The sequence below is a fragment of the Rhinopithecus bieti genome, unplaced genomic scaffold, assembly GCF_001698545.2.
Source record: "Rhinopithecus bieti isolate Rb0 unplaced genomic scaffold, ASM169854v2 scaffold_6708, whole genome shotgun sequence".
NCBI lineage: Eukaryota > Metazoa > Chordata > Mammalia > Primates > Cercopithecidae > Rhinopithecus > Rhinopithecus bieti.
In genome coordinates this window covers 135,471-154,073 of record NW_016806329.1, presented here as the reverse complement: position 1 = coordinate 154,073, position 18,603 = coordinate 135,471, and the positions used below count along the sequence as shown (strand labels likewise).

At 41.6% G+C, this 18,603-nt stretch overlaps 1 protein-coding gene across 1 annotated transcript in view; it reads right to left on the bottom strand.

Moving 5' to 3' along the window:
- ADH5 (alcohol dehydrogenase 5 (class III), chi polypeptide) overlaps positions 1 to 17,008 on the bottom strand; it is a 23,770-nt gene extending 6,762 nt beyond the window's left edge. The window contains exons 1-7 of the mRNA XM_017875486.1: positions 16,898 to 17,008; positions 13,210 to 13,311; positions 10,063 to 10,204; positions 9,467 to 9,554; positions 4,473 to 4,692; positions 4,062 to 4,322; positions 2,692 to 2,827 (exon numbers count right to left, since the gene is read on the bottom strand). Of these exons, the coding sequence (XP_017730975.1) occupies positions 2,692 to 2,827; positions 4,062 to 4,322; positions 4,473 to 4,692; positions 9,467 to 9,554; positions 10,063 to 10,204; positions 13,210 to 13,311; positions 16,898 to 16,909 (961 nt within the window). The 5' untranslated portion in view covers positions 16,910 to 17,008. The remainder of the gene's footprint in view (positions 1 to 2,691; positions 2,828 to 4,061; positions 4,323 to 4,472; positions 4,693 to 9,466; positions 9,555 to 10,062; positions 10,205 to 13,209; positions 13,312 to 16,897) is intronic.
- Between the last annotated feature and the right edge of the window lie 1,595 nt (positions 17,009 to 18,603).

Below are 18,603 nucleotides of genomic sequence, written 5' to 3'. Positions count from 1 at the left end.
AGAAAATTTTTACAATCTACCCATCTGACAAAGGGCTGATAACCAGAATCTACAAAGAACTTAAACAAATTTACAGGAAAAAAATAGACAACCCCATCAAAAAGTGGGCAAAGGATATGAACAGACACTTGTCAAAAGAAGACATTTATGCAGCCAACAGATACACAAAAAAATGCTCATCATCACTGGCCATCAGATAAATGCAAATCAAAACCACAATGAGATACCATCTCACACCAGTTAGAATGTCGATCATTAAAAAGTCAGGAAACAACAGGTGCTAGAGAGGATGTGGAGAAATATGAACACTTTTACACTGTTGGTGGGACTGTAAACTAGTTCAACCATTGTGGAAGACAGTGTGGCGATTCCTCAAGGATCTAGAACTAGAAATACCATTTGACCCAGCAATTTGGGTATTACTGGGTATATACCCAAAGGATTATAAATCATGCTGCTATGAAGACACATGCACACATATGCTTATTGTGGCACGATTCACAATAGCAAAGACTTGGAACCAACCCAAATGTACATTAATGATAGAATGGATTTGAAAATGTGGCACATATACATCATGGAATACTATGCAGCCATACAAAAAGGTGAGCTCATGTCCTTTGTAGGGACATGGATGAAGCTGGAAACCATCATTCTGAGCAAACTATCGCCAAGGACAGAAAACCAAACACTGCATGTTCTCACTCATAGGTGGGAATTTAACAATGAGAACACTTGGACACAGGGTGGGGAACATCACACAACGGGGCCTGTCATGGGGTGGGGGAGGTGGCAGGGATAGCATTAGGGTATATACCTAATATAAATGACGAGTTAATGGGTGCAGGACACCAACATAGCACATGTATACATATGTAACAAATGTGTACCTTGTGCACATGTACCCTAGAACTTAAAGTATAATTCAAAAAAAACCAATAAAACTATGGATATAAAAATAGCTATGGATATAAAAAAAAAAAGAAGTAAATACTTATGAGAATTTTTCTTTCTCTGTATTAAGATTTATTAAAACCTCATTAAGTTTTGGCCTATTGAGACTTTTAAAACTGCCCATGACAGAACTCTGGAAGTCTCAACAACAAGCTTATTTAGGTCCACATCAGCAAAGATTTCTATAATTATGATATTCAAATAAGAAAAAAAACTCATATAATACAGGACTTTGTTTCCTTGGTTTTAAATTTAACAATGAAATGGGATAACATCTCAGAACAGAAAACTATGAAACTAAAAAATGAAACAGAACTCTTAGCTAAATGGTAAGATTTTAAAGAAAATTAGGTGCTTCAATTTCTCACTGTTTCTAAAGAAGCAACACAACAAGAAGCCTTCTACCTTCTAAGGATGCTTTCAACCATATTTCAACCTCTTGAGCCTTTTCCAAACCTCCTTCCTTATATTCTCCACTAATTATTCTTTCCCCACAAATTGTGGGGATTTTTTCTTTCTTTTTAAACCTGGTAACTGAGATGACCACAGCCACTCCTGTTCTCTAGACAAAAACTTCTATTATCTTTGGATCATATTTTAGCAATGCAAGGGGCCTCAATGATACAGTGAATTACCCAACCAGCATGTGCCAGAATGAGGCTTCAGTTAGAGGTTACTACCAAGACCCCCTGGATCAGCCAGGCTTGGAATGCCCTTTCAAATACAGCCATGGAAAAAATGATGCCCCCAAATAGCATACACAGCTTACAAAGTTTCTTCTATGATACTCTGCTGTGGCATATATCTAGAGCTTTGAAGAGGAGGGCAAATCAGATAGACATTTTCTAAGGCAAATTCTGTAATTATAAAGAAGGAAGACTGGCCAAACCCCTCATTTTAGCATACTTTCCAAATCTTTTCTTCTGGCCTTCAAAAAAGCTGGCATAATATGAGGCAGAGGACCTTAAAAGACAACCTGGTAAACACAGATCATTCAAAACACACGCGATGTGATTTTTTTTCTTTAGGAGGATGATGAAATACAAATATATATTTTGAAAGCCCTTTAAAAACTTTAGACTCATTCATTCACAATCGTTGGGAAATACAAACATGTTGTGACATCTTTTCTCTCCTCTGGCTGAGCAACCATGGAAAAGATAGAAAGTGTTTCCCTGCAACCCCAAACCACCAAGGACTTTTAGGATCACAAGGGAAAATGATCAGTCTAGCAGCTTTTTGATTTTATGATAAGGCTTCATCCAATGAAATATTTTCAGTTTGAGACTCAATATTGGTTACTGCTAAAATCATACATCACTGGATGTATTATCACATCCAGTGATCACTGTACTCCTGGAAAATGAATAAAATGTAACAAGCTACTTGAGTCCCCAAGAAGAAACACACAATGGCTGATACTGTTTGCTTACTTTGCAATCAACTTCCTGCCCCTGTTATACCCATAACTACTTCCTCACTAACAGAATATTGATTTGTTTCTTTTACAGAATATGCACCAAGTGGCCCTATGTTTCAGGAGAAGGTGAATACCTCTCCAGTCCTAGGGGTAAACAGTGACTGAGTCTGAATCCCTTCTAATAAAACAGACTTGCATGCAACAACTTATAATGAGAAGGCAGATTCTTGTTAATATAAAAAAATTAGGCTGGAATTAAACATCTGCCAATGCAAATAACAAAAGAGAAAATGCAGTAATCTCATCCACTGAATTACCTCCAAAGGCAGTGCCTTTCCATGTGCGACCTGTTACCAGCTGGAATGGACGAGTGGCAATTTCTTCACCTGAAGCAGCTACTCCAACCACCACGCTAACGCCCCAGCCCTTGTGACACGCCTCAAGTGCTGCTCTCTGCAGGCACAGATAATGACCAAATCACAGAAGTCAGTGCATTTTCCTGAGAATAACTGCTTCCCAGAAACTTCTAGAGATGCCATTGTTTTTAAAGAAAATGGCAACAAAAGGCCAAACTTAACATTTAGTGAGCTCAATTTCATTGAACAATTTATATTTTCATTTACTTTTTTTTTTTTTTTTTTTGAGATAGCCTCCCTCTGGCACCCAGGCTGGAGTGCAGTGGCATGATCTCGGCTCATGGCAACCTCTGCCTCCCAGGTTCAAGCGGTTCTCGTGCCTCAGCATCCCTAGTAGCTGGGATTACAGGCGTGCGCCACGACACCCAGCTAATTTTTATATTTCTAGTAGAGACGGGGTTTTGTCATGTTGTCCTGGCTGGTCTCGAACTCCTGGCCTCAAGTGATCCACCTGCCTTGGCCTCTCAAAGTGTTGGGATTACAGGCGTGAGCCACCACTCCCAGCCTGAACAATTTATTTTAACAAATTAACCTGGTTAAATATTAACATAAATTAATAAAGTGTTTATTTGCTTTCTATTTTAAAAAGTAAACTGTAGTTAAACTCTAAAGGATTTAATTTTAAAAAGCAGGCAGCAGAATTAATAGTAATACTTTTACTGAGTGTCTATGTAGGTTTAAGTAGGTATTGTTACTACAGGTTGGTTATCTTTTATCTGAGATGCTTGGGACCAGAGCATTTTGATTTTTGGATTTTTTTGGATTTGGAATATTTGCATCGTATTTATTGGCTGAGCATTCCTAATCTGAAAAGCTCCAATGAACATTTCCTTTGAGCATCATGTTGGTGCTCAAAGTTTCAGATTTTGGAGCATTTTGGATTTTTGGATTAGGGATAGATGTTCAACCTGTACCTGCATTTTATAGATGAGGAAACTGAGGTTGAGAGAAGCTGTTTGTTTAGGGTCACTGAATTAGTAAGTGGATGTGTATTTGATTCCAAAGCCCATGCTCTGCACAACTGCTTTATTCTGTCTTTTCATTTCATGAGACATGCACTTAGCAGGCATTGAAAGGCAAAGACACATCTCATCCTTCCCTGAGCTGTTCTTGTATCATTTCCCACTGTAGTTCAAATAGATATTTTCACCTTCTTTCACTAGAATAATTCTTATCAAGAAACTTTCCTTTGCCAAAATAATTTTTAATCTAAAACTGCACTTCAAAGAAAGCAGTTCCATAAATTAAAAAGGAATGAAGCTCATACTCACCATGACCTTCACATTACCAATACATTCAAACGAATAGTCCACTCCTCCATCAGTCATCTCAATGAGCACTTCCTGGATGGGTTTACTAAAATCCTGAGGGTTAATACATTCAGTGGCTCCAAACTCTTTGGCCCTTGCAAATTTATCTTTATTGATGTCCACACCAATGATCCGGGATGCACCAGCCACTTTACAGCCCATGATAACTGCCAATCCAACTCCTCCCAAGCCAAAGACCGCACAAACAGAGCCAGGCTCCACCTAGGAGTAAAGACAGTTTATAAAGTACGCATTCTACCAGAGTCAAGAGAATCGCTGGGTTTCGTACAGATGGGCCAATTTCACTATTCTAGGACAGTTTCACTGAATTAAATTAGAAGGCAGAAGTAAAATCCCAAGTCAGTCTCTTACCTTGGCAGTGTTCACAGCAGCACCATAACCAGTAGAAATGCCACAACCTAGAAGGCAGACTTTATCCAAAGGTGCTAAAGGATCTATTTTAGCAACAGAGATATCAGCCACAACTGTGTATTCAGAAAATGTGCTGGTTCCCATGTAATGCAAAATTGTCTTTCCTTTGCAAGTAAATCTGCTGGTACCATCTGGCATTAATCCTTTCCCTTGAGTGACTCTAAAGAAAATAAAAAATGAAAAAGGCAAGTTGGAATTAGGTTTCTAAAACCCACAGGAAAAGAAATCAGTTTTAAAATAATGACAAGTAAATATTCAGAAAGTGTTGTAAACTAAAATTTTGAATGTATTTATTAGTAATTTAGCACCTTGCAGCAATGCCTTATAAACGAAATTTATAAGAGATTTATAATCTTATCCATCTTTTCCAATATTCACTAGCCTTCTAGATCATACTGTTAGAATATTGAACTCATTTTAAGAGGTACAACTTATGGATCAGTTGGAATTATTTTAAAATCCCATCATTAAAACGGTGGGCTGGGTGCAGTGGCTCACTCCTATAATCCCAGTACTTTGGGAAGTTGAGACAGGAGTACAACTTGAATCCTGGAGTTTGAGAGTAGCCTGGGCAACATAGCAACACCCTATCTCTACAAAAAATAAAATTAGCCAGGTGTAGTGGGGCACATGCTTGCAGGAGGTTCACTTCAGTCCAGGAGTTTGAGGCTGCAGTGAGCCGTGACTGTGCCACTACATTCCAGCCTGGGTGACAGAATGAGACCCTGTCTCAAAAATTTAAAAAATGAAAAAACCTCTGTGAGCAAATATAACTTCATAAAGGATAAAGCCAAAACCAGTATCTATGCAAGCAGAGATTACAAACCATTAACCAGATCAGCTGACGAAAACAGATGGCCAAACTGGCTAATTTGTATCTTTCAGGAAGCATTTTTCTGAAGTGTAACTAACAGTCCTCAATAATGCAAGTTAAATTACCTCTTCACTTTGTTTTACCTGTGACTTGGTTACACCAATAGGAAAGAAAACCCAAAAAGCGTACAAGGGCCACTGATGCAATAAATGGTAACAAAAATTACTTTTGCTATTCTAAACCGAGGTGATACAACATCCCGCTTAGGAGTACCCACCCTAACGTCAGAGCACTTGGGTTTAAATCATGTGTCATCTGAGCAAGTTAATTAATCTTTATGCCTTCATTTTCTCACTAGAAAATGCTGAGAAACAGGTAACTTCCTTTACAGATTGCTATAAAAATCTAATGAGATATTATATGAGGCTTCAGCATTGTGTCTGGCACAGAATTGATATTTAGTAATTATGTTATTTTAAATAAAATAAACACTATAATTGCTTTGTTTTTTTTTGAGACAGCGCAGGCTGGAATGCATAGCTCACCACAGCCTTGAACACTGAGGCAGGAGGATCGCCTGAGCTCAAGTGATCCTCCTGCATCTGCGCACCAAGTAGCTGGTACTACAGGGGCATAGAGACGGGGTCTTGCTATGTTGCCCAGGCTGAACACTATAATTTGATGTATACTCTTAGCTAAACTCTTTGGAACATACATAGGAATAAATACACAGATGAGAAAATAGACTGCCTCTAGATTCAAGAGCAAATACATTTTCTTTGAGAGAAAAACAAATATGACCAGAAACAAAGAACAGGTAACAAAGCTCCATCAAAAATAATTTTTTTTTTGAGAAAGGGTTTTACTGTGTCGCCCAGGTTGGAATGCAGTGGCACATCACTGCTCACTGCAACCTCAACCTCCAGAGCTCGTGATCCTCCCACCACAGCCACTGAGCAGCTGGGACCACAGGCACGTGCTACCAAGTTCGGCTAATTTTTTTTTTTTTTTTTTTGAGACGGAGTCTCGCTCTGTCACCCAGGCTGGAGTGCTGTGGCCGGATCTCAGCTCACTGCAAGCTCCGCCTCCCGGGTTCACGCTATTCTCCTGCCTCAGCCTCCCGGGTAGCTGGGACTACAGGCGCCGCCACTTCGCCCGGTTAGTTTTTTGTAGTTTTTTTTTTTCAGTAGAGACGGGGTTTCACCGTGTTAGCCAGGATGGTCTCGATCTCCTGACCTTGTGATCCGCCCGTCTCGGCCTCCCAAAGTGCTGGGATTACAGGCTTGAGCCACCGCGCCCGGCCAAGTTCGGCTAATTTTTAAAATTTTTTATAGAAAGGGGATTTCACCAAGGTGTGCACGTTGTTCTCTAACTGCTGGACTCAAGTGAACCATCTGCCTCAGCCTCCCAAAGGGTTGGGATTATAGGTGTGATCCACTGCACCCGACTAAAAATAACTACTATATCTTAATGAGAAAAATTTAAGTTTGGTTAGCCCTCCTTAATGTGAGAAGTATTCTAGAGGAGTTTCTTGAACAAACGGTGATATGGAATACATTTTATGCTTTGAAAGAATTTCTCAAAATGGTAACAATCACAAAGAACCCATCACCATTACTGTACTTCACGTGTTGCAAAATTTTCAGACTGTGTTTAAAATTCCCTTTCAAAGCGATTATTATTATTATTATTTTTTTGGTTCTGGTTTTACTAAAGTAACAGGATGTGCATTATAAAATAAATGGAATTTTGTTTTCCAAAAATATAAACTAATTTTGTCAATGGCATTACAAACAAATGGATCTCCCATACAATGCTGGTACAAGTGTAAACTGGTACAAGTACACCAGAGAGCTGTAGATGCATATCCTATGACTCAGCAATTATAATCTCAAGAAAATGCTCAAAAGAAAGCAATGCTTATATCCATCAAAAGACATGTATAAATAAGAATGTTCCTAGCAGCATTAACTGTAACCACCCAAAACTGGAGTAACCTAAATGTCCATCAACAGGAGAACAGATCAATACTGGTATTCTGAATGGAATAAGACAGAGCAACAAAAAAGAACTACTGACGTATATGCAACTTGATATATCTCACAGACATTATGAAAGAAAGAAACCTGACAAAAGAGCACGCACTGCATGACTCTATTTATACAAAGGTCACAGTGAAAGGAATCAGGACAGTGGTAACCTAGGAGGGAGGTAGGTTCTGACTTGGAAGGGACATGAGGGGCCTTGTCAGGTGCTGGCAGGGTTCTCTATCTTGATCTGGGTGATGTTCAAACCAACAGGTGTTTACATACATAATTATTCATTGAGCTGTACACTTAAGATCTATACACCTTAAGTGCTTTATAATATGCACGCTCTACCTGAATTTAAAAGAAAACGGAACACATACAAGGGGATCTTAAATTTCCTCAAAGAGGTAGTTCTTTCAGTGTTGTTACCTACTACAATAAAAACCACTACCTTTTCTGTGTCAAGGAGTTAGGTTATCTCCTGCGGTCTTCCTAATAGCCTTAGTGGGTAAGTTTTATTACTCTCACTTACTGGACAGTAAAATGGTTCATAAAAATGATTTTGTTTAATCTCACAAGCATGCTTTTCCTTACTACATAGTTTGGCAAATTTAGCCTACTGTTTTGTGAAGAGAATGGGTACCGAAAATTGTTTTATATCTTAATGGCTGGTGACACTGGACAAACCCCTTAGTTTCTCTCCCTTTTTTTCCTGTAAGAAAAGTCAGTATATTTATGGTTTGCTTTATAAAAGTTACTATAATACAATGGTATATAGTATTGAATTCACAAAATATGAACAAATTTTATAGCAAAACACACTCACAATGAAAACACTGCTTCAAAGCAAGTTACATCCAGATGACAGTGTCTGTACACACAAACATCCCTAAAACTGAATGGTTCTTTTCTTTGCAACGGGAGGGAGGGAGAGAAAAGAAAAAAAGATAGCAGATACCCTCAACTCTTCAAAAGCAGAGATTTGTTCAATGAAAATAAAGGAGTTGAAAGAAAATGAGCCAACAAATTTCCAGATTATGACAAACCATTCCGGGGCAGGGTTGGGGGGGTGGCACGGTAGGGGATCCTGGGGAGAGGGAGGGCCCAGTTGCCTTTGTGAAGACCAGCCAAGGTTAACATGCGGCACCATAGCTGGCAAGGTGAGGCCAGGGTGAGGCATAAGGTGGAGTCACTCCCCTGGTCTCTTCACATCCCCACTACTTCTTTCTTTCATGGGGCGGAGAGGAAACAGAATGCAGACACCCCTTGGGGGCTGTACAAGTTACTTAAATCAGCCACCTCTATAAGCTACACATTTCCTCATGTGAAAAATAAATGTTTCTTCAGTTGCACAATTAGGCAGAAAACTGCAAATAGTAGAGAAGATTGCTGCTGTGCCCAGGTACCCTCTCTGTGTCAAAACTTCTTAATTTCTGAGTCTTCTCTCATCTGTGAAAACGGGGATAGTAGTGAAGTTGCTATAAAAATGGTATGAAACCACTGATATACAATGCACTATATAAACTGCCACATAACTATTTATTCTTATCATTGTTAATATGACCTTGTGGAACAGGAATTAAAAGAAATTAAAGAATGTGTAAGCAAAAACTCAGTTATATGTAAGAAAACCCAATTTCCCCTGAGGAAGAGAAAGAGCTGGAGTCCTTTAAAATTAACTGCCTGTTTTTCTATGGCTAGTGAGACTTATCTCTCTCTCCCTTTCCCAGGCATTGTGAAGACTGTTTCTCTAGCTGTGCAGCTGCAAGGTCACAGACAAATAATCTCAAGTCGCAAAACATGTTGTTCCTTGAAAAGTAAGAAATGATGTAATGCATGTCTCAATTGAATAACTGTCTTTGTTTCTCGCTTCTGTAATATGCTCCCCCATGCAGAGATCTCTCCCCGCCCCACGAAATGCTTAAAAGGTATCTTGACTCTTTGTTTGGGGCTCAGTCCTTTGGATGTTAATCCAACTGGGTTGGCGCACCTAAATAATTAAGTAATTCCTCCTCACCCCCTCAGTCTCTCTGATTCCTTAATTATCCTGCAGCACTTGTGTTTTAAGAAGAATATAAAAAGATACTAACCTTATCTTCTGGCAAAGGTTAGTTTTAGGATTTAGACAAAATTTGCATTCTCCACACTGTGGGATGTAAAGTGGGATGACAGTGTCACCTGGAAACAAATGCAAAGACATCCTGAACAGGTAGTATCTATTTCTAAATGAAAACATCAGCCTTTGCAAATTCCTGTCAACTGATGTGGCTTTGCAAAGTTAACAACTTCAAATCTTAGAACTTTACCTAGGTAACATCATTCAGATACTGTCTGACCATGCAAAAAGTATGTTTCAATATTTTTATTTAAATGAAACTCTTTAAACAATAACTGAAGAACAATGAAGTTATACACTTCAAAATCCTACTTCATTGATGCATCTCTAAAAATTCTTCCAAAATTGGTTTCGGAAATGTACTTAAAAAGTTTCACACAAACAGTAGTCTGCAAAATCAGAGAGAAAAAAATATCCAAATATTTGTGCTTCCCAGATGAGGAATAAACTCTTTTGACAATCTACTTAGATGATACCTGTTAATATGTAGTGGGTAGTTTTATCAGAAAAACAATTTCCCCATAGGAATAAGCCAAAATCATCAAACAAGTGGTTCAAATATCTCCTTACCCGCCTTCAGTTTAGTAACTCCCTCGCCAACACTTTCCACAATTCCAGCACCTTCATGTCCCAAGATCACTGGAAAACAACCCTCAGGATCAGCTCCACTCAGGGTATAGGCGTCGGTGTGGCAAACTGCAGTGGCAATGATCTATTAGGACATTAAAACAATGAATGCTTAAGTGTGTGTGCATGCAATTCAGAGGTACAGATACAAGAAAAGTCATTTTATTATAATACTGTATTTCACTGACTCTAACACACATTTCTTTCATATTTTAACCTCTCTAAATTCAGCATGTGCTTATAATCCATGGCATCTTAACAATTAGAATTGGCAGCAATTTTTTAGTGGTACTTAAAAGCAATGGTGCATTTATATGCAATGAAATAGGGAACATCCAGTCCCCGTTTCAGTGCATGTTAGCAAGAGAAGGTGAACAAGGTCATTTTATGGGCACCATGTCTTCAAGCATGGAGAGAAACATCACCTGTGTGCAAAACAGGTGGACTCCATCTCACTGCTAGTTTTCTCATGACAGTTGGGAAATATTATTTTTAAAGAGGTAATGACTACTTCAGAAATATGCCAGTCTGGTTGAGTCTGGGCCAAAATTCAGAACTTTGAGAGGAACCAACTCCCTTTTTACAAACCAGACACAAGTTCTATTTAAATGAGCCTGTTCTCTCTCTCTCTCTGGCTTTCAAGTAACTTATTATTATTATTATTATTATTTGAGACAGAGTCTTGCTCTGTCACCCAGGCTGGAGTGCAGTGGCATGATCTTGGCTCACTGCAACCTCCGCCTCCTGGGTTCAAGTGATTGTCCTGCCTCAGCCTCCCGAGGAGCTGGGATTGCAGGCACGTACCACCAGGCCTGGCTAATTTTTTGTATTTTTAGTAGAGATGGGTTTCACCATGCTGGCCAGGCTGGTCTTGAACTCCTGACCTCGTGATCTGCCTGCCTTGGCTTCCCAAAGTGCTGGCATTATAGGCGTGAGCCACCATGCCCGGCTGTAACTTATCTTTTAAAGCCACCAAAAGCACAGAAAGGCAAAATCTTGGAGTAGTTCTATTTATGTGTCTCTGCTCCTGGCTTATATATCCACTTACAATGTAACAATCTTTGCTACCTGTCTGCAGTTTTGCAGGGAAGATGACTGTACTCATTGTGTCCATACTGCTCAATGAGCACAATGAATACCCACTGAGCTGTATGGGCCCTTAATATATCCAGGACAAACATCTTCTTCAGTAGCAAAATCACAATCAGCTTAATTTCTGAATTTGAAGGAAAAAAAGCACTATTATTAAAAGATTTCAAATTCCTGGGTATGGGTTGGAAAGGACCTTAAGATGTTATTTGGGCCAGCTTCGGTGGCTCACACCTGTAATCCCAGCACTTTGGGAGGCCGAGGTGTGTGGATCACTTGAGGTCAGGAGTTGGAGATCAGCCTGACCAACAGGGTGAAACTCCGTCTCTACTAACAATACAAAAATTAGCCAGGCATGGTGGCGCATGTCTGTAATCTGAGCTACTAGGGAGGCTGAGGCAGGAGAATTGCTTGAACCTGGGAGGCAAGGGTTGCAGTGAGCCGAGATCGCACCACTGCACTCCAGCCTGGGCAACAGAGTGAAACTCTGTCTTAAAAAAAGAAAAAAAAGAAAAAAAGAAAAAAGATGTTATTTGGTCCTGGTCTGCTCCACCTGGTATGTAGGATCTTTGGGGGCATGAGCCAGTATGTGTGGTGTGTGTTCAAAGTGAGATGGTGGGGGAAGTATATTCCAAGTCACAGCTGTTTTTTGCTGTGACTCTTCCTAGAATGTTAATGATCACCACTCTAAAGCACTAATTTTATATCAAAACAAGTAGAGAGTAGTAGAATGCTAAACACATGAAGTTTTCTACATGCCAAGGTTTCAAAGATCTCTCCAGCTGGCTGCCTTGTACAATATGCCTCTCTCCAGGGGTAACATCATTTCTCTGCCACCAGAGGTTGAGAAGCACTAGAATAATGAATTCCCTGAACCCTACCCTTGTCCGCCAGGGTGGGCGCATTTTAAAGCTCTCTAAGCAAGCTGACTTCACTTGCTTGTTGCTCTATTCAATCAGGAGCCTCTTCTCAAATCTTGTTTAGTCGCTGTAGCAAAACTGAAGACCATTTCTGTCAGAGGCATTTTAACCAGAGCGACTCCATCTTGAATAGGCACTGGGTAAAATAAGGCTGAGACCTACTGGGCTGCATTCCCTGGATGCTAGGCATTCTTAATCACAGAATAAAATAGGAGGTTGGCACAAGATACACGTCAGAAAGACCCTGCTGATAAGACAGGCTGGGGTAGAGAAGCCAGCAAAAACCCATTAAAACCAAGACAGCAATGAAAGTGACCTCTGGTCATCCTCAAGGCTCGTTATAGGCTAATTATAGTGCATCTGATACCAAAAAGGAGTCTCACCAGTGCCATGAGTTTACAAATGCCACGGCAATGTCATGAAGTTACCCTACATGGTCTAAAAGGGGGAGGAATCCTTAGTTCTGGGAGTTGCCCACCCCTTTCTTGGAAAACTCATGAATAACCCTTTGTTTAGCATATAATCAAGAAATAACTATAAGTATACTCAGGTGAACAGCCCATATTGCTGCTCTGTCTATGGAGTAGCTATTCTTTTATTTCTTTGCTTCTCTAATAAACTTGCTTTCACTTTACTCTGTGAACTCACTCCAAATTCTTTCTTGCCTGAGGTACAAGAACCCACTCTGGATGTCAGAATAAGGAACCCTTTCTGGTAACATTTCTTCTTTTGTTTCTAACATGTCAGCATATATTTAAAGTTATGTAATCAGCAGAAAAATGAGTATCCTACAGAGTTACCTTAAACCCCAACTGCAGAAGATAAATTGCAATAATCCAGTGACCCATGGGAATAGCTGTTCAGCCCAAGATCAAAGCTAAAAAAGATGGAGAAGCATGCTGCAAAGGTGAGGGATAAGAGAAGGATGTTATGATTGTAAGGCTGGATGACTTTCAATACCTTTTCTTTGACACTGTCCTTTGGGATTTATCCTCTGCAGATCTCAGATCTACTCATCTATCCAGAGACCTCCTTGTGTCTTTTTTTTTTTTCTTTTCCAGTGCCTTAAATATATCATTACCTTGATTCGAACTTCATGAGCCTTTGGGGGTGCCACCTCTATCTCCTCTATGGAGAGAGGCTTTCCAGCCTCCCAAGCAACTGCAGCCTTGCACTTGATAACCTGAAGTGGGGAAAAAAGGGGAGTAAGCTGTTTATCCTCCTAAACAAATAACTACTTAATAGCCAATTTAGATACAGATTAATGCTAACCTTAAAAAGTATATCACAGATTCACAAAGAAACATATGTTTTCCAAGTGATGTTTTAGATTTCATACAAATAGTAGACATCAAAAATGATTTAATTGAGATGATTACCTGGTCAGATAGAAAAGCATCTTTTGGTTAAAAAGTTGTACTCATCAAATATTTAATGGCCCTCTACAATGCATAGCAAGAGCAGGTTAAGAACACAAGTTCCGAGACAATCTGATTCAGCAGGTCTGGCATGGTGTCCAAGAAATCTGCATGCTTAACATGTGCGGGAAGAAATTCTTTTGATCAGGCTGTTCTGAATACCACTGGTTTGGTGCAAAACTGCAGGGTGGGAAGGAGGATTAGGAGTGTAACAATGAGGAGCTATATCCCTTGTAACCGCACGGGCCAATACAGCAGCCACTTGCACTTAGAAAATGACCACAGGCCGGGCGTGGTGGCTCACGCCTGTAATCTCAGCACTGTGGGAGGCTGAGGCAGGCAGATCACGAGGTCAGGAGTTCAAGACCAACCTGGCCAGCATGGTGAAACCTCGTCTCTACAAAAATACAAAAATTAGCTGGGCATGGTGGTGCACATCTGTGTGGTCCTAGCTACTCAGGAGGCTGAGGCAGTAGAACGGCTTGAACCCGGGAGGTGGAGACTGCAGTGAGCCGAGATTGTCCCACTGCACTCCAGCCTGGGCAACAGAGCGGGACGTCATCTCAAACAAAACAAAACAAAAAACAAACAAAAAAAAGAAAACAGAGATATGCTATAAATATAGCTGGACTTTGAACACTTAGTTCAAAGAAAAGTAAAAATATCTCATTAACAGTATTTTAAAAAATACTGCTTACATGTTGAAATGGTATTTTGATTATGTTAAGTAACATTATTTATGTTATTATAAATAAACTATTAAAACTTCACTTTTTCCTTTTTAATGTGGCTACTGAAAAATTTTAAATTACACAAGTGACTAATATATCTATAGCAAACAGAGCTGCTTTAGAGATTATAGTCAGTATACCCTCCACAACCAGAGAACCACATGTAATGAGAAAGGTCCTGATTAGTTTACGTTACACTTGAGAAATGCGTTGACAGACTAAAGGTTGTAAACCACTGGGTTCACAGGAGACAGATTTTAAAGTTAATAATTACAAAGAGTGTGATTTAAAGAGACAGGCACAAAGTAATACAGAAAGCAAAAAAAGTAGATTAAGAGCGTAACTTTGCTTGGTTTGGGAGAGCTTCACTTCCAACCGGGATACTGAAGGATGAGGAAAAAGTAATTATAAATGGTGATAAAACACCTATATATAGGGTGATTGTGAGGACTAAGTAAGAATGAATATGAAGTCCCTGGCCGGGCGCCGTGGCTCAAGTTGCCTGTAATCCCAGTACTTTGGGAGGCCGAAGTGGGCGGATCATGAGGTCAGTAGATTGAGACCATCCTGGCTAGGTGAAACCCAGTCTCTTACTAAAAATACAAAAAATTAGCCGGGCGAGGTGGCAGGTGCCTGTAGTCCCAGCTACTGGGGAGGCTGAGCCTAGATTGCAGCACTGCACTCCAGCCTGGGCGACAGAGCTAAAAAAAAAAAAAAAATCCTGGCCTACACGGTGAAACCCGGTCTCTACTAAAAAAATACAAAAAACTAGCCGGGCGAGATGGAGGGCGCCGGTAGTCCCAGCTACTGGGGAGGCTGAGGCAGGAGAATGGCATAAACCCGGGAGGCGGAGCTTGCAGTGAGCCGAGATTGCGCCACTGCACTCCAGCCTGGGCGACAGAGCGAGACTCCGTCTCAAAAAAAAAAAAAAAAAAAAAGAATGAATATGAAGTCCCTAACACAATTCTTGGCGCAGCATAGCTTTGCAAAATAAGTTAGTAGTTATTGGCAGCAATAGAACAAACGGTTGAGGAAAAGGAGAGGTGAACCGGATAGAGATAAAAGAATGGCCTCTGTAGGCCGGGCGCGGTGGCTCACACCTGTAATCCCAACACTTTGGGAGGCTGAGATGGGCGGATCACCTGAAGTCAGGAGTTCGAGACCAGCCTGGCCAACACGACGAAACCCTGTCTCTACCAAAAATACAAAACTTAGCTGGGCATTGTGGCGGGCGCCTGTAATCCCAGCTACTGGGGAGGCTGAGACAGGAGAATTGCTTGAACCCGGGAGGCGGAGGTTGCAGTGAGCCAAGATCGAGCCACTGCACTCCAGCCTGGGCAACAAAAGAGTGAAACTCCATCTGAACTGGAAAAAAAAAAAAAAAAAAGAATGGCCTCTGTAAATTGGTGAGGCTGGAAATGATCCTTTTTTTAAAGTAAATTGCAGATATTAAATCTTAATAGTACAAAGAATCAGACACTGCATTAGAATCTGTTTCACTTCAATGTGCCATAAATTTCAACTCCACAAGTCAGATTCAGAATACTAACAATTAAGTTATGCAACCTAAAAATCCAGAGAGACAAGAATACTAAATTTGATGGCCTGCTCCCCTTTAAAAAATGTCTTATAGGAGCCTAACCTTTCCTTTTTACTGACAATTCTAAGCAAAACAAAGTCCCACTCTAAATCCGCGGGAAATGGCACTACTTCAACATTTGAACTATAGTAACAATTACAATCTTTCACATTCTGTGAACAAAGACACTCAGCAATAAGGAAAAGCAACTACCAGTTTAAGTCTGAAAGACTGGTTAGAGTTTATTTCTTTCAAACTCCAGTATGTTAAGGCCATATGTCTTACTAGCAAATGTCCACATTTGCAAAGCATTAAAATAATCAGCAACTTTAGACTATTTATGTTATTCGTAATTTCTGCCTTTCGTTACTGTCTAATGTGTATTTTATGAACTTGTCATTGAGGAGCAATCTCAGTCCGCCATCACAACCGACCTCAAACCACAGTTTTGGTAAGATGCCCCCATCTCGCGGAGGTGTTTGTTATGTGAGGACTAGAGGGAATATAAATCTCTTGGTGTTCAAGCGCTCGAAAATGTTTCTGAAAGGGACGTAGGGTTCTTTCCAAAATACACTCCTTGGAGGCACAATAATTAAGGCGTAGGCTCAATTATGAAACACAAGCAACCTAGGAGTTAGGAGCACGGGCCCTGGCTGCAGCTCTGCCAAGTATGCAAGCTGCAAGAATGACCCAGAGCGAGTTACTTAACTTCGTGTAAGAAGCAATGCGTGGCCGCTCCTAAGCCATTTCCACTGGGATACCGTCCTGACCAGCCCCTGCCCCCCACTCTCCGGCTCTCCCACCCCCACCCCGTTCCGGCTGTCCCAGAAGCAGCAAAGAAAGCTGCTGCCCAACTGAAGAGCCGAGACAAAGCTTCCTTCTCTTTCTGCCCCGCTGAGCCGCTCGCCGGGGCCCAGTTTCAGAACCAGGAGCCAGATCCCGTCCTGGGCCGAACCTCGCGCGCCCCCGAGGACAGCAGCCCGGTCCCATGCCATGCAGTCCCTCCCTCGTACTCAGGGCCCTCCGCTCAGCGGGCGCTACCTGGTTCGCCATGTCCACGGGTTTTGGTCAGCGCGGGGTGCAGATATTCCGGGTGGGCCTCACGGCGACGGCGGCGTGGGCGTGGCGAGCGCCTAGCGAGGGGGCGGAGCGTGGGGGCGGGCTTGCAATGGCGTCAACCGGAAGGGCGGTGGTCGAGCTGTGGGCGTGCAGCTAGGTTGTGGATTCCCGGGTGCACTTGCTGGCGAGGCTGCGCGGCGCCGGTGTCGTGGCTAAAATCTGACAGACTTATTGCAGAACTCGTTTCTTTGTCCGGAAAGGGCTCCCCTGTGTAACTTTACAGCAGTTATCGTAGATGAGGCTTGCAAATTACAGATGAGGACGGTGAGGGAACGGGAATTTCATTGATAGCGCCTGAGAACCAGTAAGAGATCTGCAACAGCTTTGTGCTCCACTGGCAAATGCTTCCTCCTCTAATACGCGTTATGTGTGCTTGCAGACACAAGGAGTAAGATACAGCCCCTCAAGGGACTCGCCATAGGGAGAGGACACAGAGCTGTGGGAATAAAGGGGCCACAAAGGAGGAGAGAGGCGTTTGCTGAAAACTTCCCAAGCTCCCATTCCAGCAGTTCCTGAAGGGTAGGTAGGATTTTGGGGAGACAGTAGAACATGGGCAGAGTTGGAAGAAGGAGATGAGGGGAACAAAACGTCTCCTGATCCTGGACAGTTTGATGTGTTAAGAGTGGGCCAGAGTGTAGAGAGAGAGAATGGAGTATTTGCCGGTTTACTCTTTGTTTGTTTGAGACAGTCTCGCTCTGTCGCCCAGGCGGGAGTGCAGTGGTGCGAACTCGGGTCACTGCAACCTCCGCCTCCTAGGTTCAAGCGATTCTCGTGCCTCAGCCACCTGAATAGCTGGGATTACAGGCACATGCCACCACGCTGGCTCAATTTTGTATTTTTAGTAGAAATGGGGAGTGGGGGCGGGGGGGTGGTCTCACCTTATTGGCCAGGCTGATCTCGAACTTCTGACCTCAAGTGATTCGCCCACCTCAGCCTCCCAAAGTGCTAGTATTACAGGCATGAGCCACTGCACCTGGCCTGCCGGTTTACTCTTAAACTCTGTTGTAAACGCTGGATTTTGTTAAAATAGCTCTGTCAGACACACTGCTCTTCTCTGTTTTTCAGTCTTTTTCATGGCTCTTTTCCTGGGTACATATGGTAAGATTATGTCCAAAGTCTTTCCATCCCTTCACTCCACTGTCTCACACACACTATGGCTTTTAACTTCTATTTATGGAAAGATGACTACCAGATTATTATCTCCAACCAGGATGGCTCCCCTAAACTCCAGACTTGGACTGAATTTCTGTCTCCATGAGGATATCTCACAATCGAATGCAACTCCTAAAACTCATAGTAATATTTTCTCCTTAAAGGGACTCTTCCGTCTGTGTGTTGACACTCTTCACGTACTTGCCCCAGCCAGAAACATGAGAGTCACAACTTCTCCCTCTCCCTCAGTCCCTGCATTCAGTTTGTCACCAAACCCTAAATATCTCTCTGGTCTTGTGTCCCTCTCTCCCCACTGCTGCTGCATTAGTTCAGGCTTTCATAATTTCTTAAAGGATTACTGAAAGATCCTCCCATCTGATTTCTTTGATGCCAGGCCCTTGAATCTGATACTTAAAAAGGAAAGCCCTGTTGGTGATCTTTCCAAAACGTGACATCAATTAATGCCATTTCCTATT